The sequence below is a fragment of the Heterocephalus glaber genome, unplaced genomic scaffold (assembly GCF_053883595.1).
Source record: "Heterocephalus glaber isolate CG9 unplaced genomic scaffold, H.glaber_assembly_v1.0 deba00000546, whole genome shotgun sequence".
In the NCBI taxonomy this organism is placed as follows: Eukaryota; Metazoa; Chordata; class Mammalia; order Rodentia; family Bathyergidae; genus Heterocephalus; species Heterocephalus glaber.
In genome coordinates, this window is record NW_028258147.1 from 26684677 (window position 1) to 26708472 (window position 23796).

A 23796-nucleotide genomic window follows, 5' to 3' on the forward strand; every position below is an offset into this window, starting at 1 on the left:
TACTTATAATTAATTTAGGAGACCTCAATTATTTCCTCATGTTCATTGATTTTTTTTTGGTATTGTTGAATAACTAGAATGACAGCAAACCAAAAATGTGTGCAGTGTTGTATCCCACAATTGTTTTCCAGGATTGAGGTTGAAACTCTTAACTTGTTTTGACTGTGCAACTAATAGCAATTAAGATAATTCTGTACAAATTGAAAGACATGAAATGCAAAGCCATGACTTGTACTCCAGCACATTCTTCTTGTCAGAACCATTTAAATCACCATCTTACACAAGCACATATTGAAACTCAACTTTAAGGGTTTTATTTTTATGTACATTTTGCTTTTCCAGAAATAAAATATCTAAACACAGACAGTGTAATGTTGTATATGTATAGTTTTCAACAATACTTGAGCTGAATAAATGCTTTGTACATTGTTTGTCTTTTTAATGGAGTTCACAGCTATAGTGATAAAATGGATTCCTCATATCCTTTTTTTCTTATAACCAATAACAAGCAGAGACAAGTACAATTTAATATTAATAAGCAGCTCAAATAACACTTGGTTAAACTATATACAATACAAACCATTCATACAAATGAAGACTAAGATATTGAATTTGTTACAATATGTGTAGTAAAGATAAGACAGACACTTATAACTTACATGGTGTCTGCCAGGCATTTCCCTTCTTATATAATGATCAGAACTTGTTTTAAGCAGCCTTAGCTGGTCTCGACTTCGCAAATGTCCAATGATTGGCGATGAAAGCTATAATTCCAATGTCGGCCCACATGTAAATTCCAAATGTTTGCTCATCTTTACTCAGAACAGGCTTCCTTTACTGATAAAAAGGGCCATCTTGTATAACCTCGAATGTGCCTACTAAATGCTGGGAAAAAAGTTACTACACGTTGCTGTGTTTGTAAAATAAAGAATACTGAGCTCTAAAGACACATTTTTTTCCCATTTTAACAAGCATATACTCCTACATTTGTATTTACCAGTACAGCTACTCCTAGCAGTAGGAATGCATGAGTGGGAATTATTGATTAGCATGGACTCAGGACTTTAAAAGAGATTTCTGTAACACCAAGTGTTAGAAACATTCTCTATTTAGTTAATCCTTTTGTTTGATCACAGTTTTTCCTAAACTGTTATGAGTCAAACAATGAAAGCCCTCTCAACAGGAACCATGACAGATGCAAGCTGAAATGTACATGAGTGTATTTGTGTAGCTCTATATGTGAGGTCATGTCTTCAAGTGTGACTTTAAAATCTGTGGTGAATTACAACTACACTGAGAGATGAAGCTGACTGGCCAGAAGTTACATCAGATTTTTTTCCACTAGCATATTTTCAGCCAGTTGACAAGAGCAGCAGTGTAGACACATTCCAGGCAACAGATGTGACCTTCTTCTTTGAGGTAATAGCCCTGTCATAGGACCTTAAATTCCTCAGTCTTCAGTCTCACCCCCATTCATCCTCATCCCGAGGGGAAGTAAGGTGTGTCACTGTGGTAGTTGTAGTCAGGGCACACTTTCTGTACTAGTTTATAATCTGTACTATAAAAGGAAATGTAAATGCAGATCACCTTAAAGGGCTTAGAGCAGAGCCAGGACACATGACTTTGGGTTTGCTCCTGGTAACATGTTTTTGAAGGGTCATAGTTGCAGAGTGTGTTCTTGGTAGCCTTGTCAACCTTTTCATATTCAATGCGACAGTTAAAGGACTTGGAATCTTTGGCATCAATCACGGTTTGTTGTGCCAAGTCGAATTCCACAATTTTTGTAGGGGGCACCAAGCTGACAGAGACATTCCCTTGACCAGTGGAATTATGCCTGAAATAAACACTAAATGTCCCATTGCCATGATCTACAATTTTCCCAGTAATCAACAGGTTTAGCTTCACTGTTTTGATGTTAGAATGAAAATCACCCCATCCAAACATTTTCTTGAACTTTCCTGTCTTAACAATGGGCCTTCTCTTGGCCCTGGGCCGAGGCTCTTGAAGGTCTGTGGAGTTCCTCAGCCAGTCCCAGAGGTCTTGCTCAGAATAAGGTTCTGGGGTATCATATCGCAGGTCCAAATCTGTGTCATTTTCTTTCCCACGAAAAGTCTGTGACAGGAGTCGGCTGATAGATAAGTCTTTGCTGCTTTCTGTCCATATGTGCTTTAGTGTGGATTTGCTGCTTCCTGACTTCAGAAGTTCTGACTTCCCACCATTTGTTAAATTGGCACACGTGACCTGAAAATAGAACAGAAAGTTGGCATTTATATCTTTGCATCAGAGAACATCCAACACTCAAATCTAAGCCTTTTCTCAAAGGCTCAGAATTAAATGATGACACTTTCTGTTTTTAAAATTACTTTCAGCATCTGGCTAATATTTATTAAGTTGTGATAAAATGTCACTGCTATTTTTATATAACAATGGGAAAAGACATGTGTGGGTGTATAATAACCACTAAACACAACCTAACCATCTATATAAAAACATTGAGTAATAGAGGAAAGGCCATCCTGCATGACTGTACCAAAGAGAACTCAAACTAGATATTGCTTAGCACCAAAATCTAACCACCTTTGAAATAAAATTTCATTATATTATTTTCCTCCTTCAGAATTACCTTCAGAATTACCATATGGTTTAAAACTGTGTGATTCTCCAAAGTATGTCAGCTAACCCTCTATAGACTTTTCGTTATGGACATGAAAGTCATTTTAGAACACTAATCTTGCAAAGAAATTTCAATATATTTTAATGGGTCAAAGCAAAATAGTATGTTTATTATCAGCAATCATAAACAGAGTGTATGTTAGGTAAAACAAATTTTTATCTCACAGGGCTTAAAATGTGGTCTAGGAAATGGGTCATAAATTGAAATATACAATGTGAATCTACAAAAGAAAACAACATATGATCAGAGAGTCACTTCAGCTTAGACTGTGGGAGTAACATTTAGAAACTCTTCTCCTGAGATCCAAGTGTGGCCTCTGAGAAAAATTAGTTCACCAATTGAACCAGAGATTCCAAAGAACCGGTATACTTAAAGCCTCAACATGAAGGACGCAAGAACAGACATGAATATAGCCAAAGACCCAAAGAAACCAAAGGAGCTGAAAGAGCTAATTCAGGCAAACCATTTAAAATGAAGACTGAATGGCCTACTGTAAGGCTGCTGAAGGGAGTCCTCAGATGCCCATTAAAAAAACCAAGTTTCATAATGCACATCTATTGCTAGGCCCCTTGAGAACCACTCCTAAGAATTCTCTGAGTCCTGACTTAGACATGAGTCTGATTACCACTCAGCAGCCTCATTGGAGTTTGTAGTTTGCTTCTAAACTGTCCTCAAAATTAAAGGTCATTTGCAGAGAACTTTTAAAATCAGGCCTATTAGGAATTAGAGCTGCATTCTCTATAGACTGAGCCATGCAGTCTCCTTGGTATGCTACAAACATTTTTAATCAGCCCCTTGTCCTGGAAGGGTTCTGTCCCAATCCCTGGAGAGTGTGACGGTGACCATTAGAGACATACTCCCTGGCACTTTCTTAGCTCGGCCATTTTCAAGCTGGGAGTCCTTGATCAAGTTATTTAACCTTCTCCTTCCTGAGTTTCTTGCATCTGTAAAATGAAGGTAATAATGGTGTCTCCCTCATATTCCCAGTGACACTGACCTTAAGAAATTCTGTGAGTATATCCCCATGTAAATTCATTGTACCTAAGATAAACTGAAGTTTCGTCATAGTTTTACATCACATGGCTTTATCCTAGAAAGCCAAGACTAAAACAATATATAGATTAACCCTAAAGCTTTACCAGCTATTTCAGGCTGCTAACCTGTGTCTTGTTTCATATACTGTAATTCCCCAAAGCCACAATGATGCCCTCATAGAAAGATGCAGAGGGCTATCATGAACAGAGTTTTCCACAGAAGAGATAAACCCTGACCAATGGAGAATTGCACCACAAGGACAGAATGAGGCCTAGAAATAATAGACAGCCTACGGGGTTGGCGTCTTACCTGATGGAAGCACAGACTAGTTGCACAGTCTGGTACACAGTCACTCTTTTATAAAACCTATCACCTACCTACCAAAATGACCAACACCCCAGTGGCAAGTCAAAGACACTTATCAGATGGGTTAGTTCAGGTGTTGGGAAACATATTGGAAAAGGAGAGAAGGTTGTCTTTGCTGCCAACTTTTCTTTTCAGTTCTATTACTTCTCCTTGCATTGATATCATTCCTTTCTCCTCTACTCGAACTGTCTGCTATTTACAGGTTCTCATTTTTCCAGAAATGGATCACATTTAAACAGTATAAATAACTACTAACAGAAAAATTATTGTTTTTGCAGATGTAATTTTTTTAACAAGGTCTAGATATTATGTCCTAAAAGGGCAAAATTCTCTGGGAGAGGGGGATTATTCACTGGAATGTACAAGGAAAAAATGTGGCAGTTCCTATCTATCTTCTTTGAAAATAATGCCAGTCCAGCAGGGGATGATTTTTGTATTATATCAGAAATAGTATCCACAGAAATTCCATAGTCAGTAATAGTCCACTATGATTAGAAAACTAACAGAAACAACTAAAGTTGCCCTACTAATTCCCTGAATGATTTGTATTTTAAAATGTATTACATTTCTATAACAAAAAGTACCTATTCATTTAAATTTAGTACTAACATTAACTGGCATGTGTAGTACACATCTTTTGCTTTTGAAGGGCTTGTATGTATATAATTGTTTTGTTTCAATAAAATCTGAGTGTTTAAACATCCAATTCTAAATGTGCCTAATTATATAAGCATTATCCTTATCAAAATCCATATATATATATATATATATACATACAGAGACATATATATATATATGCGCTTTAGTTTAGTATATAAGAAATAAATGCATTTCCTGTTCTCTGATTTTTACTTAGAATTAGATAGTTTCCTATTATTTGTGAATCAAGAAGAGTAAGTTCAGGCACATATTTAGTGGTTTAGTGGCTTAGTACTTCTATTTCAGCATTAACACAAGGCAGTAATGAGATGCTTACATGATACACTGGCTAACAAAGCAGTAAGGAAATTGCCCCAAAGAAAGGGGGGGAGACTGAGAATACAATTTATCAGCAGCATAGTAAAAGAAAAAAATGTAGATGTGGGAGACATAATTTCAAAGAGGAAGGATCAATCTAGTCAAAAGATGCTGAGATTCTGACAGCAAATAAAACTTTGATTTTCAGGTAGAATATAAATTGTTTATTTCTAAATTACACTTTCCACAGTTGTGATTATGAACATTGGCTCTATTGTTAGACTGCTTCATTCCCAGACCAGGCTCTGATACTTAACAGCTTTGTGATGTGCACAAATACTTCACTTGTTTATGATTCTGGGGTTTTTTTCTCTTCTACAGACTGAGACTGATTCTCTTCTCTCTCACAGGGCTGCTATTCCAATTTCATGTTTGATCCCCGTTTCCCGCTCCATATTTTCTGATATGACCTTTAAAAAGATATTTTACTTTGTGTTTGTGTTAAAAGGAGTTTTCCTTACAAAAGTACTTTCTACTCTCAAATTCTATGACATGTTAATCATTTACCTAGTGGGATGTAGAGGTAAAAATGTCTGATGATAAGATGATCACAGCTAGTAATACTAAGATTGAACACTCACCATGTTCCAAGTACTATACTTAGTGCTCTAAATTGAGTATCCTGTTTAATACTTTATGTAAATGATTAACATGTCATAGAATTTGAGAGTAGAAAGTACTTTTGTAAGAAAAACTCCTTTTAACATAAATGCAAAATAAAATATCTTTTTAAAACTCATATCAGGAAATACAGAGGGGGAAGTGGGGATCAAACATGAAATTGGGATAACATTCAGTGATACAGGATGAAATAAATTTGGGAGATCTGTTCTTCATCATTGTTATACCCATAGCCAATAATACTGTATTATACATTGTGAAAATTGTTAAGAGGATAGAGCTGATTGTCTTTTCCTCAAAATAGAACACATTTCTAAAATTTTAGTGAAATGATGAGCACATATTGAACTTCAATAAAATATATGTTGAAATATTTTTTAAAAGGGAAAGAAGGAAACCATGTATTTTTTAAAGTGCTGTTATGGCAACCCAGAAATTATAGCAAGTTGAATAGGTAGTAAAACTCTGGTTAACAAAAGATAAGTTCAGTTATTAAACAGCTCGGCAACAAAATGCAGTAAATGTATTTACTTTCAATAGCGTATTGTGTAAAGCTCTGGAGTGTGCTGAAAGTCAAGAAACTTTCCAATGCCTCAGTTTAGGTACACAATCAAAGCAAGTTTCAGTTGTAACTGCCAACCGTATCTTGGATATTTATTCTCTCTTGACTTCCATTTCACTTAGGTTAGGCTAAGAGGAGGGAAATGTTTCAAAACCAGTATGGATCATGAAAACCAGGAAAGAGTTATGTAGCGAAGACCCAGATCTGCTTAATGTTACCAACTCCAATTATTTTCTTTTATTAATTCAATAACTATATAGTTATACTCTGCACATACTAAGGTAATTAGAGAAATACAAAGATAAATGACACATGATTCTTGCTCTCCAGGAATTCACAGTCTAATAGGGGGAATCTATTAAGCAAATCACAATATGATGCCACCAGTGTTAGGTGTAATATTCTAGGAGTGATCATCAAAGTGAAGAGGTAGAGTGTACCAGAAGAGATACTCCTCATGTGTTGGAAATAAAAGATAACATAAGGAACATAACTAGTCAAAAGCAGAATTGAAAAAGAATATGTCAAGAATAAGAATGGAAAATAACTCTTTTTCTATCTGACTGAAATTAGCCATTTCCCCTCTTGCTTCACCACCCTGTCTCTGGTAAGCACCATTTCATTCTCTTTTCTTATGAATTTGACTTTCTTATGTTCCATATACAGTATAACTGAGATAACCTGAAAGTAGATTTTGAAGGGGAGGAGGGAAGAATAGAGATGCGTTGTGTACATGTACCAATTCCCTACAACAAATATAATCATTATGTACTGAAAATACGTGCTAACGAAAATTTGTAAAAATGTTCACATCACAAAATGATATAAGTATGTGGTAAATAGCTTGATGTAGCCATTAAAAACATCATTTTCTACACACACACACATATTTTTTATTTCTCAACTAGAAAGAAGGAAGGATGGGAGGGAAGGAAAGATTGAGAGAAGGAAGAAAAAAAGAAAGAAGGAAGAGTGGAAGAAAGAAAAGGAAGGAACAAACAAACTTCCTTTCCAAGAAACTTCAGAAATTTTACCAGCAGGAATAAACAGAATAACTTGTCAGAAGTAGGTGAAACTTGAAGGACATAAACTAAAGCCAAATTTGGAAGATCCTGCTAAGATATTTAGTCTTAATCTTACAGGAAATGGGGAATCACCCGTGATTTGCTTTGTTTTTAAGTAGGTCATCCTAGCTCTAGTAGAAACACTAACTAGACACTTAAGAGATTAGTAGAGAGAGACCTTGAAGGAAGAGAGGCTATATAAATAGCTAATTGAAATATTTCGTTTGAAAAAGGAGCCCAAACTAACCAGTGGCAGAGAAAAAATAGGAGGAATGAATTTACAAGATATTTCAGAGGTAGGAGTAACTCAATTTGATGATGTGTTAGCTAAAGAAAAACAAGGAAAAAATGTAACAAATAAGTTTGTATATATAAGAAATAAAACAAGTTACCAAGAAAATGAAAATAAATATCATGCTGACCTTGTGAATTTAATTGTCTGCAAGTCACTCTGATGATGCTACTCAAAAGGAAAACAGTTCCATGGGTCTGAAAGGCAGAGAAATGAGGGAGAGGGAAATAGTGATTTTGTACATTGATGGTATTGTGCAGATAGAAAATGGTGACATGGAAGAACTGTGACAATGTCTATATCTGTGTTTTGAGGATATGACAAAGGAAGGATCAGACTGGACAGAGGCAAAAGAGGCCATTGGAAAAGAGAAATAAAAACATTATAGAAACCAAAAGACTGGAAGGAGAAAGGGAGGCAGGCAACAGTAAGGGGCAAATTGTACAGGGAGTCTAATGGAATAAAAACTTGAAAAGACCTTTTGACATTTTAAACAGACGACTAATGATCTTAATGATATTAGATCTCAGTAGTGATGAAGAGATCCTGCAAGATGAGGAGAAACAAAATCACTGCCTTTCTCAAGCTATCATGAGAGTTTTTATTTTTGAGACAAGTAAATATAAACTTGAAATAATGCTCAGCCTTATTGAATAAACAACATAATTGGGGAAGAAAACTGTATACTCAAAACACTTCAACTATTGATCTTACAAATATACTAAAATATATTCTTTGTAAAAGTTGCCTGATGTTCTTTTGCTATCAATACATTTGAGTGGTTACAGAAGTGGTGGAAATCTCCAGTACAAATATATCGTACTTGTACTTTTTATAGTATTTTCTTGACACATGTTCCCTAGGGGGCTGTTTGCATCATTGAAAGCCTTAAAAAGTTTTGCCATCACTGTTGTATATAATCATTACATTATTTCAAATTTATGTTATACAGTTACTTTTAGACTTGATATCACTGGTTTCTCTACTCCATGCTGTTTCAGATATCCCACTCCCCTCTCGCTTGTGTTGGATTTTCATTCTTCTGAGTGTGTAGTTTTGTGCGATTATTTCACAAAGAGTTTGGGACAAAGCATCTGAGTTAAAATATCCTTGTTAGTCATAAATTTACACTTCTTATAAAGACTTATCCTTCTTTCATTCATTTTGTCCTGTCTTCTATCTCTCTATAAATTTTAGAATTTTCCCCATCTCAGTCATTCTGAAAATTCACAAAGGCAAATTACATGTGCCGGACTATCCTTAACCCCTTTCTTAATTAGTTAAAAGAAGAAAGATATTTCTACAAGTATTATATTCATATTCATAAATTTCTTACAAGATAACTATGAACTCGTTGAGGAGTGTTCTTCTATAGTGTGGCTTGGAGCAGAGTCCTTAGCACATAGTAAGTACTCAATAAGTGCACTATTTGGCTTGTATGCTTATGTACAACTTCAAGAGTGATGGTTTAATCAATGAACAATCTTTAACCATAATCAAGATTTGGGGGACATGTGACACTCCGACATTTCTCTCCTACAGTTCATGGACAATACCCAGAATTCCTGTTTATGCAAAAGAAACCAGATGAAATGAATTAATGTTTAATATATCAAAAATATGTCAGTTCCCCTAAGTCAAAACTGCAATATCACCTCACATCTGTTAGGATGAATATTATCAAAATATTGAATGGTAACAAATTGAGTGAGAGTGTAGAAAAATTCTACACTACTAGTAGGATTTTCCATTATGGAGAATGGAGATACCTCAAGAAACTATACATAGAACTACCATTTAATGTCAAAATCTCACTTCTGTGTCTATATCCAAAGGAAATTAAATCAATGATTTTTAAAAGAGATATGTGCATCCTTATGTTCATTGTAGCATTTCTCATGTTAATCAAGACATGAAATTGGTTTAAATATCTATCGACAAAAAAATCATTAAAGAAAATACACACACAATGGATCACTATTCAACCTAAAGAAAATAAAACCTTGTTATTTGAAATAATATGAATAAACTTACTAGAAGACACATTTCAGTGACACAGAAATATGCTTACTGTATGATCTCACTTGTAGGTGGAACCCAGGGAAATCAAATTCAGAAAAAGAATATTCTAATATTTTTAGTTTAGATTTCTAAGAATGTATTTTATAATAAAAATCTTAAGAGAATAGATCTTAAATGTTCTCATCAGGAAAAATCTAGCTATGTGAGGTCATTGATATGTTCATTAATTTGTTGATAGTAATTGTTTCATAAACATTATCAAAACATCATAATATACACCTTAGATATATACAATTTTATTTGTCAATTATACCTCAATAAACCTGAAAATAAATGTTTCTTTAAAAACAAAAGGAAGAAAAGAAAACAAACAGTAACAATGAGAAAATAAATCATTTCCTTCTGCTATAGAAAGACAGAAAAGGCACTTCATCCTTTCTCCTTAGCCCAGGGCCTGAGAGACTCTATTGCAATGGAACTAGGCTTTGCACCAGGTATTACAAACAAAAATCCAAATTCTGCCTTTTCCTCATTAACAATAAATTAGAGATACCTTTTTTCTCCTGTTATAAAATGAGATGATACCTAACTCATTGGGTTTTTGTGAAGACAAAATTAAGAGTTTTATATGTAATACTTATCACAACATGAAATGTATGCCTATGTTTTTTATTTTTCCAACCAAACTACATATGTATTTCTGGGTAAAAATTAAAGAAGATGGCATGCATTTAATTCTTTTATGTCTCCTATACTAAACCACAAATACTATATATATATAATATATATAATATATATATAATATATATTATATATATATATTTGAGAAAAATACAGGTTCACATAGGTTGAGTTGGACCCATGAGCACTATTGTGCTGTTAGGTTATAAAAGCCTGAAGAAAAGAAAACAAGCTTTCAAAACACATACTGCTATTGTATTCCTGTCTTTTGACTGAAGACATTATATCTGCTCAAATAGACCAACAAACAGAAATGGCAATCAGCATAATCCTTTCACCTCTATTGTTAGGAGCCTATAGTGGTATATGACATTACTAATGCCACAATTTAGTATGGATAAATGTACATCCTGATTTACCTTTGATGTAACATCTTTAAGAGAAGATATTATCTGGACATTTCACACTATTCTCAAGAAGTAAAAATATAGTAGCTTTCTGTCAATATAAAGAATTTTAAGAATTTTAAGAAGTAAAAATATAGTAGGTTTCTGTCAATATAAAGAATTTTAAGAATTTTAAGCATATTATTATAAGATGAGCTCCTTGTCCCATGGAGGGTGGATCACTTCCATTATAAAATACCACTGTTTTATTAGAAATATTGCTTTGATAATCAAATCCAATTCAATAGTAAATGAGCTTCTCTGAAGTTTGTACCACCATAATAATTAATTTTCCCCTTGATTCCTTTGTCTGTAGGTACTATTGCCTTGAAAATATTTTTGCTTGTCTAACAATGAAGGAGAGGGTTTTTCTGTGACCCACAATGAGCCATGAACTTCTGCCACTGACGCATAGACATTTTCATCCTATGAAAATACTGGCCCCTTCTATGCTCATTTTATAAACTTACACACATGCACATAAGTTTTGACATGTAGTTGTATCAGTACTGATGGGAAATTAATAATTATTAGTATATATGGATCCACTTAGCTATTATCTCAAAACATGATTAAAAATTATTCAGGTTTACATTGCAAAAGTTACTTTTCTTCTTAATAAATGTATGACATTACATTTACATGGGTTACATGTATTACATGCATTTACATGCATTTACATTGCATTTACCCAGAAAAAAAGTTCATATTTTATTTTACTTTCTTTTAAAATTTTTAAGGAGTTTCTCATGTGAGGGCCACTGTGTGGATGATTATAATCATGAACAAAAGGCTTAATGGAAGACTATTTCTTCACTAAAATCAAACCATCGCAGTATCATTTTTTCCATTACCCATACAAAGACAGAATTTTCCAGTAAATAGAGGTTTCCTTAAAGAAAAAACAAATGTTATATATGTAGGGATAGGTTGTTTCTATTGGAATCTGACATCATCAAATGATTGTCCATGAAAAGGCCAATTACGGGCACGCAAATGGACAAGTTTATAGCTTCTTAAAGTCAAGCAAGGTGCAATTTTGTGTAGAACAGGCCAAATAAAGAAAAATTGAAACTCCTTCTTCTGTGGCTTTGACAGGGTTTGTCTCTTAAAGGCTCATATGCTGGAAGCCTGTTCCCAAATATATTAACTACTTACCATCCAATTATTTAAATATGGGATGACCAAACTTGCATATTTTTCCATTAATTTTTATAAGATAATATACCAGAAATATAAAAATGACAATTTTATCAAAATTATTCAATAGAAGAATTGACTGGTTGAAATGTCGCCTGCCTGACCAATGCCCAGGATACTCAGTATGTTAACAAATGCACTGCCCAAGTGACTTGGGGGTGAAACTGTTAAGTGGTTAAGAGATGATGAAATCGGTAATTAGTTATGGGACACCACCCTCAGAAGCAATGAAGTACATCTTACGGAAGTAAGTTAGGTCTCACAGAATGGATTAGTTACCAGGGAGCTGGTTGTTATAACACAGGGCCATTTCTGGGCTTCTCTGAATGGGCTTCTCACTACTCGGCTCATGTATGAGCCCCCACAGTGCAACATCACTGACCATGTTCTAACACAGCACGAGGCCCTTACAGATGTGGCCACCTCAGTTTGGACTTTCTGATCTCCAAAATAATAAGCAAAACTAAACCTCTTTCCTTAAAAAGCATGCACTCTTACATATTTTGTTACAGCAAAACACAACAGACCAATTCTTATTACGTTTTAGCACCCTATAGGTATATCTTCATATATAACTGCAATATATGAGAAAATACTGAGTGCCAATAATCACGCAACTTATTGAATAAGGTCTAAAATTCCTGAGGAAATAGGGACTTCATTATTTTTATATAATATGCCTATTTAACACCCTCTGTTCTCCAGGAGTTGATCAAAAAACAATTCAAAAACAGAAGAAGAAATCATTAAATGAAGAGATTGAGATCAGTTAGAAGAGAACATCATACCAGTGCCATTAAATCATGGATTCATTTAAAAATTCTCCTAGGATGTCTTTTATAACAGGATATGATGCATGGACATGGTTCAGAGAGTTCAAGATACAAGGTGGAGAATAAATGAATTAACAAGGAAATACAAAAGGGGGCAAAAATCCTGGAAGTGCAGTCTCTCCCCCCTCATAAAAAAGTGCCATGGAGTAGGAATATCCAACTCTTTGATGTGAAGCAAATCCAATGTTCTGCAGTGGAACTGCCTAAGGAAAGATAAAGTCTAATAGAAAGAACAGACCTCTCAACCATTCAGCAAAAGTTAGTGATGCTGGAGCTTCAGTTGTATAAAAACTTTCGCTATTAAATAAATGCACATTTTTGGATCATGCCTTGGTTAGAGAAAAAGTGGTAAAAGCATATCCAGCCTAGAATATCTGGCCTTACAATAGGCTGTCTGGTACAGCACTGGGCATGAAAGAGTCATTTGATGAGGGAACTTCTCTTGAAAACTCATGAACTACCATGTTTTTCCTAATGTCCTTTTCTTTTTAAAAAAATTCCTAGAAAGACAGCACTGGATAACTACAGTCCAACTTCTGCAGTTATCTTACCCAGTTACTGACAGATTTGAATCAAATGCATATCCCTGAGTCTGAGCTCTGTTTATCTTTGGTCTTGTAACGCTACTTTCCTCTCTTCACAGCTTTAAAACAGGGAATGTAGAACCTCATACTTAAAAGTCTTGCTATGGAAAACATATGTAGTTACAGCCATCGCATGTACTAGCCAAAAGATGGTGTCTAGATTCAGGTTTTATAGTTCTAAGAAAAGTTAATCAGATACAAATCTAAATAATGTACTGAAGTACAAAACAAAACAACAAATAATAAAAGTTGTACTTTTTGTTATCAAGGAAATTAAGTAAAAGTTCCACTGAATCACAGGACAGTCTTCCAAAAACCATGTTATTATTGGAAAAGACAGGTCATGGAGAGAATGGGCCAAATAGAGCCCAAAGACGACTGAGAATGCCCAACAAGGAGCACGATGAAGAGATTGGATGAAAATTAGTTTGAGGTCAGAGCTCAAATATTCCCTTGGCTTTCCTTTAACATACCTTGAAATAGGTGAACTAAAAGGACAGATTGTTAGGGGAGACTTTCCTCCTCTAGTGTGTCCCTACAACACTTCCTAATTATGATGGGCCATTTAACTGCCCTTTCCATAAGAGGCGGGTAATTCTCCAGCTGCCACTAGAGGGCACAGCCAGGACATGTGACAGATGGAATAAGTCAGCTGGAATAAGACAGATGGACATAAATCAGTTGGAATCATGGTGAAGTCACTAAGGGTCCCAGGGCTCTTTGAATAAAAATGAATCAGGAACCTTTATGGTAACTGCAGCCCCTGGGAGCATCTCTTCTGTAGCTGCAGAGACCAGGAAGGAGATGCTACTGCTTAAAACCACACTAGAAGACACAACCAGCTGAAGAAGTTACTGTGAGTCCTGTATTCCTGAGAAAGCGAGTGTTCAAGGACAAGATATATATACATTTTTTTCTTAATCTAGAAAGTCATCTAGTTCAACACTTGTTGATGACTCCAACCTCATCTTGACTATGCTTCCCTCTGGTTTCATGATTCTGGTCACATCAGGTATTTACACCTACTCTCTTCCAAATTCAGTACCTTTGCAAAGGCTGCTTCCCCTTCCTGGAATCCTTCTAGCCCTTCCCTTTTGATAAGCAAACTCAGCTTTAATTTTTCTTATTTCCACAGGAAACATAGATCCTCTCATAGCATCTTATACTATTCTTTCATTTCCCTGGGGTGTCATCTCCATGGGAGAGCCATCTAGTGCTTTGTTCACTCTTTTGCTATACTTTATGTAATGCCAGATATCAAGTAGGTACTCTACAAATACCAGTTAGATAAATAAATGCATTTTTGGATAGAGTACCTGATCACAAATGATGTCACTTTGCAGATGAGCTTGACCATAAGCAGATAATCAGCTCACTTTCTGGCATACATAAATGTGTTTACATTGTAATCCTTCATGGTGGCTTTATCCAATTCTGTAAACACACACAGAAAACAACCCAGGAGGAAAAAATAGTATTTTTCTAAGAAAGTATGAGTTGTGGCTGCTGGCCATTTTAGCTTTTCTGGAATAAATACTACATAAAAATCTCCTAATAAGTGAATTTTTCTTTAAATTGAGGAAAATGAAAAAAAGTAGATTGAGGGAAATGAAAGTAAAAGAAAAATGTGTTTTTTCATCAACAACTGTGTTTTGCAACTGTTAGAAATGCTTAATGAACAATAAAAATGTTCTCTTCGGGGGGGCAAGAAATTTATCACCATCCTCTGGAATTTCTTCTGTGAACAGAAATCTGACCTTAAGATGTTAAAGAAAGAATTACAGATGGGATTCTAAAATCAGACATTCCATCAAAACTAGCTTGCCAAACTTTCTGGGGGCATTTTCTTTGCAACACTCAAGTGGGCATTTGTATTGACAAATAATTACTTTGAAACAGGCAGTTAAGCATATGTTAGCCTATTTCTTTGTGTAAATGCCAATTTCTTTGGGAAATGCAATAAGATTTTTAAATGTGAAGCAATAGAACCAATTTTAAGGATATGATTTCCAAGGCTTAAAACCGAACTATAAAGTGTCCATTAACAGTATAAGTTAAAATGATATTAAAATCTGGGTCTTGGAGGCATTTTTGCCTCTACCCTATAGAGTTGACAAAATGTAAATAAACACAGTTTGACTGAGACAGTTTTTTTGCTTTGTGGCTATGTAGTGAAAATCCATGACTGTTAGAATCACAAAACATTTGAAGCTGGAAGGGCCCTTTGAAAGTACTTTATAATTCAGAAAACTGAGTCCATAGTGAGAAAACACCTTGTGTAAAGCCACCAGATTAGAAGCAAAAGCAAAAGTGTTGTGTGTCTTAGCCTCCAGCCTGCTCCTCATGTTCCAAGATTTGCTTTTTTCTTTTTTTTTTAGAAAGCCAGCATATAATGTCTCCTTCAGAATTTACCAAAGCTCTGGAAATTAATATGCCACACCAAAATAAGAAACTGGCTCATCTTTCCTGAAAATTGTCTGGACTTTGTGAATGGAAGGGATACCACAAGTGTAGTATTATTTGTCAACTTTCAAACAAAAAGACAATGATATAGTGCATTCCAGCTAGACCTCAGCATCCACAGAGTTGACTGTGAAAACAAACTTGTGCTCAGACCTTCCCAGACTTAAGTCTGAACAATGACTGCTATGAAAGAGGAGAGAATCAAAATGAGAATCATTGTTACAAATTTTCAGTAAATTAAGGCATAATAGAGGGAATTATTCTTCAGGCTCTGAAGGCAAAAGTGTTTTACATTTGCTTCCAAAAATGTTAGTAGACTCTTTTTTTCTGAAGATTTATTTTTAGAAAGGGAAAGTTAAAATGAAACGTATGTCAGATTCTCTTATGCAAGCAGAAGATAAACAAATAAATATATTGCCAAGAATTTGTTAAGTATGATTTTTAAATTTTTAAAATATTACTTCAGGTAAATTTTACTCATTTCAAATCCATCTTTCATTCAGTTCATTCCAGAAAATTTACATCAATACATTTTACCTTATTACAGATAAAGGTCTTAGTATTTTGAAGGCTCATTATTGCTACAGACTTTGAAAATCAAGGATTCTCAAGAGAGAGTACAAAAATAAACCCAGGATAGCAAGAGCACTAATAAAGATTGAGGATCATGTCAGATCATATACCGTTAAATAGTATATTTGAAACTTACCTTGACTTCCTTTCAGTCAAAATGCTTATTTCTTGTGTTTATGTAATGTTAAAAGTAGGTATGAAATTTATGTTTTTCCTCAAAGTGAAGGTTGGTTTTGCAAGAAATGCATTTATAAATGCAACTACCTTTCTCTAAATAATCTTGTTTTTTTAATAGACTACAAGGTTGATCCAACTTAATTCTGCACAGAAAAGAGTATTTATGTTTATTTTTAAAATTTATTTTGATATAACTGCCAAGTTAACAAGAAACTTCCATTCACCTTTTATGTAGAGTCACTAGTTCATTTCACTTGATCACGTTACTTTATTGTTCTCTTTCTCTAACAGGTATGCACAAACGTATGTATGTATGTATATATGTGTTTATATTTTTCAGAACCGTTTTGAGGATAAGTTGGAAAATCATGCTCATTGACCCTTAAAAAGATCTTGAAGTTATTTCTCAAGAAAAATTACATTGTCATATATAACCAGAATCTAACTACCAAAATCAGAAAATTTAACTACACTACTATAAGTTAACATGTAGTCAATATTCATGCTGTTATCACAATAATATAATTTATGCTTATTAATTTATCTAGGATCCTGCATTTTGTTTCTAGTTAACATGTCCATTCAGCGGCCCTTCTTCTTTTTCTTCTTTACATTTTTGAAGCACATTACTTAGATAATTCCTGAAATTTCCCTCAATTTGGGCACAAGTATTCAATGCTTATCATTTTATTAAAAAGTTCTGGACCTTAGGTTGACAGAAATGATGCCAGGAAAAGTGTATTCCTTGATTGGAGAGTTTAGGAAGCAATTCTTTTAGTAGTTGTAAAGAAAATATTTTTGCATTATGCTAAATCAGAGCCTTGTGAGTCATTTACATTAATTAATATAATTTTACAGGTAATTAATTTGCATGATATACAATTGTTTTAGTATTATCCATAAGAAACCCATTAAATCTTGTCATTTTATGGTCTCCTTCATTTCACATTTTGGTTAAATGAAGCTAATGTTTCAAAAAATCTATTTGCTGGATTCACTGAACTGACTTATCAATCTGAGGCTGATGATCCAGCCATGCCTCACTTAAACACAGAGATGCATCATGGGAGATGCATGATTATGCAGACATCATCTAGTGTTTTTAGGCAAAGCTGGGTGATGTAGGGCCAGCCATGTGATGTGGCCTCCTGATGGGATGAGTAAATGTGAGATAGAAGAGGCTGCTACCTGTGACACAGCATACCATTTTACAGTAAATCACTTTTAGAAGAGAATGTACTCTAAAACAATGACAAAATTATAATAGTACAGTAAATGCATAACCAAGTAACATTCATTATCACTGTTGTATACTGTATATAGTGAGTGTACATAACAAGTGTTATTTATTGTATATAATTGCATATACTATTTATTCTATTTATGTGGTGCTCAGGATCAAGCCCAGAGTGTTGTGTTACTAAAATTTTCTATGACTAGAAATCCAACAGATTTCTTTACACCAGCATCCCAGAAACACGTGAGACATGGCTTACCATGTTACAAAGACAATGGCATCGCTTAGTGATAGGACTCCTGTGGAAGCACCACTGCATATGCAGCCACTGTTGACCACATCATCACTATGTGGTGCATGACTGTACTTTATTTTGAACAAAAGGATTTTAAAAAATATATTTGCTTTGTTTTATCATTTACATCATATATTAACACTCTAAGTGAGTAAACTGAACGCTATCAACCACATGGTTATAGACAGACACCAGTAACCTAATAATACTGTGGAAGCAAGCATGCCCACTGCCTGAGAGACTTCTTTAGAATCACTTGTCCAGGGAACAACATTGCAGGGCTGGCCTGGTTCTCCTGACTGAAAATTACAAGAAAATTAGTTACCATAAAAATGGGGAGTTATATTACATGTTGTTGTTTAAAAGAAAACACATCATGATGGTTTCACTCCTTAAATGAACATAAGCCAAGAATGAATACTTGACCAAGAAGAGGTATTTTCAGCCATCATCAAGTCGGGGTGTAGAATTTCAAGATCAAGTGTAGCTTGAATCATCTTTACCCTAGAGGAGGTGAAGAGTAGATCATGCTGTTCATAAAACACCAGGTGCTCGCGTATGTAGATTCTCAAGTATATATCCAGAAGGGACTTTCTGGCCAAATGACAATTAAGTTCAAAGTCATAATCTATTCAACCTAAATTTTCTCATTCTGAAAATTAACACTCTTGTCCTAGAATTACCTTCAAATTTATGGGCAATTTATGTGAAATATTCCTTCTCAATGCATGGTAGATGTTAATAATATTTAATTTAATCTAATTTTTACTTATCAATATGGCTATATTGGTCCATGTTGTTAACTTTGAATGAGATGATTTCATTTCCATAGTTTAAATTCTATAGAAAAGTTGCACATTTTAAGTAACATGGTGTACTGTCTGTGGGAACTGCCTAGATGGTGACTTTCCAAGTATTCTGGCAACCAAAGAACTGTTAGCTTTTTGAAGTGAATATGTTTCAAACATAATTTTTATTGATAATAGTAGTTTTAGAAAGTGAAATTATGATGGTGAAATAGATATTTTTGAGATTTTAAAAATAACACAAGAAGAAGAAAAAAAACACTCGAAGTCCCTCCCCATCAGGGTGGTAATATCCAAGCCATGACATTTTGATTTATGCTTTACAGAGCATCCCATTAGAGTTTTAGAGAAACCCTTACTTTCCATTATGTCAATGACACCTCTGCTGGCCTGGAGCCATCAGCAGCTCTCTGGGTACTGAACCATGAAGGAATAGCTCTGTAACTAGGCCAAACAGGCCATGACCCACAGCCTATAAAGCAGTGATTATCTCCTATTAAGTCTGAAATCTGCACTTTGCATATTTTAAAACAACTACCCAGTTGTACTATAGAGGTATATCTGCCAAATGAATAATTAGATTTTTAAGAGACTATAAAGGGGACCAAAATGCTTTCTACTGTGCCAAAACCAAAGTCAGTTCAGATTTTATTTTCTCTCCTCCCACATTTTTATCCTCAGTCTCTGGCAGTCAGACCAAAAATATTTCAATAACAGATAAATAAACCTCTGTTACACAATTTACTGTATAAAATCAGATCTGGGTTGATGTTATGTGAGTGCTAAAGCATTCTGTGCTGGGAACTGCAAGCTGCTGTCTCATACAGGAGGGTAGAAACCATGAGACGCTGGCACCTAATATTGCTTTGATTGGTGGATGTGATTACAAAGCGAGTTTTAGGAAATGTAAAATGACTGAATGAGCCACTTAAATGTCAAAGCTCAGAAGAGATTTGCTTTTGTGGTTTAAAATGTGTTTTCCCCCCTACTCTTGCTCCCCAGAGATGTCTAAGTAACTCATTTCATACAGCTTTAATGGTAGAGATGCACATGGCTTTAGAAAGATTTTGAATAGGATTGAAATGTAACTGTATAAAATATCCTATTAACACTTGCCCCCTATTTTACATTTTGAGGAAGATTTTTAACTGAACTCTTGAAGCTCAATACCTATGATGTCATTAAACATTTTTCACTTCAGTGAATTGTAGCTCTGGAAAATTTGCAACTACTCTTTTCAGCAGGGTATTAAACTTTCAGGGAATAAATTAAATTGGGTTAAAATGTCTAACAGTTTTCAGATGAGTGCTTTATTCAAGTAGCACAGAGACATGTTAACTTTGAAATGAAACTCTACTTAGGTAAATAACATTTAACAAGAACCAATTGCTCAGGTGCTATACTGCTCTAAGCCTACTTTATTAATATTGGGTTGTGATCTTTAGTATAGGTGCAGAAAGGAATTTTAAATGCAATTAAAACTGAGCTAGAAGACCACACCACTATATTTTAAGCAAAAGCTGAGTTCAAGACTGCTTTACATATAATATGTGCAAAGAGATATCTTTCTCACATTAAGTACGACTGCATAAATACTCTATTTTAAGAATGAGCAAATGTATTTCAGGCAGAAATGCAAAGAAAAACCATTTCCACATCATAAGGAATGTTATAAGCCCCTAAAGAAATATTGTACCAGGAATACATTAGTGTATTATTATACATTCACAGTTACGACTTTTTAAACTCTGCCCCATCGAACCAAAATTAATGATTCTATGTGTAGGTCTGTGTATATATGAAAACCTGTTTAGGTATGCTTAATTTGTTTGTGTATATTCTATATATCTAGGTTTATGTATCTATATAGACATATATAAAATCCAATTTTTTATTTTTTATTCTTAGAAAGATATAGAATCCATTACTCTCCACACCATTTTAAACTAGATACGAATGCTCTTAAAATAAGAAGTTTGTCATTATTAAATCATATTCACAGGTGGTAGCAAAATAAGTTTATTACACATTGTATAAACCAGGAAGGGACCAACATCCCTGAGAGAGGAACCTAAGTAGGTGGCTGTTTCAACAGACTTCTTTTCAGTTGCTTGTGACCCAGGACGTACACACACATTCATTAACTAACAATTAAGTCAGAAAGGAAACTTAGATGCCAGTTCTCAACGAATGAGTCAAGGTTCTCATTAATTCAATGATGGATCTTCAAGAGTCTCATCAGATTCACCTAAGGTAGTAAAATTACACATACAAATTCAGTTGAATCCCAGGTAAATTTTGCAGTTTGGCTCACTGAAACTCAGTCAGTCCATTTATTTTCATCAATCTTATGACTTTTCTGCAGTAGGAAAACATACATAACAAATAGTAACCACTCAATATCCACCTTTATTACACAACTGTGAACAGGGCAAGCAGATATAGTGGACATTCTACTTACTAACTTAATTTGTTTGAAAGTGCTGGTTATAACTTAAGTTGGTCAATTGAAGGCTCAGGCTCCTCTACACAGGCTTCAAAGTCTCTCTCCTGAATACAGGCATATTTCAGTGTCCTTAGAGAGATATTAGCCCAGAATTTCTTAATTAACGCCACATAGGAAAGGATGTTGTAATGTTCCTTCCAGAACTCTTTAAGGATTAAATCTGTATCTGACACCATCTGGAAGCACAAGTGCTCAACATTCAGGTGATAACTCAAGACTTTGGTCATAAGTTAAAACTAAAATTCCAGTTATAACTCAAGTTGTTCATATATCAGGCCAGTCATAACTCAAGGGTCCACTGTAATATACCCAGGGACACTCTTCAGGGGAATGTCATTGCTGAAGGATGTATCATTGTTGAAGGCATGTGTTCATGCTCCTTTACAACCTATGAAAGGATGAGAAGTAGGGGGAGAAAGCCTTACAGAAACAGGATGGCTTGAGCAAGAGAAGAAATAAGCACACTTCCAATCACCTTGTGCCTATGATTTTGCATGTCACTTAGTGGTTTTTTTTATGCATTTTGTGATCAAATTTATTTTTTTTTTAAATTTCATTTACTTTGTTTTGCTGTAGTTTACACGAGAGACTGCCAAGTCAACTACGTATTTTACTTTCACCACACAACCCCTCAAATCTCCACAGTTGTTAGAAAAACATTAAAATCTGTGTGTTGGGCTCTCCTTTCCATGTGTGCCCAAGCTCCCGATGAGACTACAGATGCCAGTGAGAGGTTCATTAAAAGGAGAGGGCTAGACTCTTTAATCCTCAAATTAGCAATGATCTTCATTGCACAAAACACTGCAAAATGACTAAGCTTTGACAAAACCTACCTTACAACAGTGCCCAGAGAGTAAACATTAGCCTTTATCCTGAGTACACAGAGGGCACAGGAAATGTGGGATTTGTTGCTGAGGATAACAGCATATCTCAATGCAGCAGTGATCCTAAACTTCACTCTCCCATTCACTGCCATCACTTCAGTGGGGACACAGGACATGTGGGAAAATGGGGAGCCAGGAGGGCAGGACTGTCAGCAAATCAGATTACTAATGTGATTAGAGTGCAGGAGCTGGAGTGCTTTAGACGAAATGGGAGGTTAAAGAAGACAGTTTGTAACCTGAAGGCTTCAACAATATCATTCTACCCAAGCTTCTGGGACTGACAGGAGAAAAACTGCATTCAGACAGAGAAAGCTGATAAAAATCATACCTAGCTATTGTTCCTTCTTTAAAAAAGGGAGGGGGGAGAGTGGCAGCAACTTCTAATGAGCATTTTCCTGACACCTATGCAGGATGTATTCTTTGACGTCCTACTGAAGAGCGCATATAGAAGTTAGAAGGCCGCTGGCCCCTTGGTAGGGCCTCCTACAGGGCGCAGTCAAGTCCTGTGCTGCATCTCACTCCATTCTCAGCTCAGAGTCAGCATCCCCCCTTGAGGTGTAATGCAACATGAAAAGAATAAAATGTCACCACCACATCCTATCCTGTAAGCTATTAGGCATCTAGACCATTTGTATAGTTTCTATGCTGTAATTGTAAAAAATAGTCACTTCTGGGCTGGGGATTTAGCTCAGTGGTTCTGCTGCCTGATTTGCAAATGCAAGGACCCAAGTTTGATCCCTGGTACCAAAAAAAAAAAAATAGTCACTTCTGAAATGCTATACTTCCAATTTTCCCACACTGCCTACAATACTCTTAAGATTAACATCTTTGTCAATTTCTTTGTCTAACAAAAGCCTGGAAATTTTCTAGTGTTTACTATAAATCACAAACCATCTTCTCCATTTTTGCTAGATTTGATGTAGAAAAATACTTGAAATTTAAAATACAAAAATCCAATAAAAATCAGAAAACTTTTCTAAAAGGATTTTTCCCTCAGGATAAAGTAGTAAAAACTGGCCTGTAACTTTACTCTGAACAGATATTGTCAAATTTGGCAAGAAGATAGTGACCATCCAGAAATAAATAGCTATAAATACATTCAGAGATTACATTTTTTGGAATACCAAAAAATTTTGGAGAAGTCCCTCTGTGGGAGTCTGTTGCTTATGGGACTAAAACAAAAATTTGTAAGAGACTGATTTAAAAGAACAGAAGAAAAACAATATGCTATATATATATTGGTCCACAACTTGACATTTGTGAAACATACCAGCTAGTATCGCGTTGCTGTCAATTTGTCCAATAATGGTATTACTCTGATAATTATTAAAATCTGTTCCAGGTATATATATTGAAAATATTTTCTTTTGCATTCTTGCCCAAGATAGGTACAGTACTTTGGAGAAATTGTACTAATCCCTTCATTATGTCTGTATGTACATATATACACACATGTGT

At 34.9% G+C, this 23796-nt stretch overlaps 1 protein-coding gene across 1 annotated transcript in view; it reads right to left on the reverse strand.

Moving 5' to 3' along the window:
• Window positions 1–291: 291 nt before the first annotated feature.
• Nxph1 (neurexophilin 1) overlaps window positions 292–23796 on the reverse strand; it is a 290856-nt gene continuing 267351 nt past the window's right edge. The window contains exon 3 of the mRNA XM_004862741.3: window positions 292–2241. Within this exon, the coding sequence (XP_004862798.1) occupies window positions 1480–2241 (762 nt within the window). The 3' untranslated portion in view covers window positions 292–1479. The remainder of the gene's footprint in view (window positions 2242–23796) is intronic.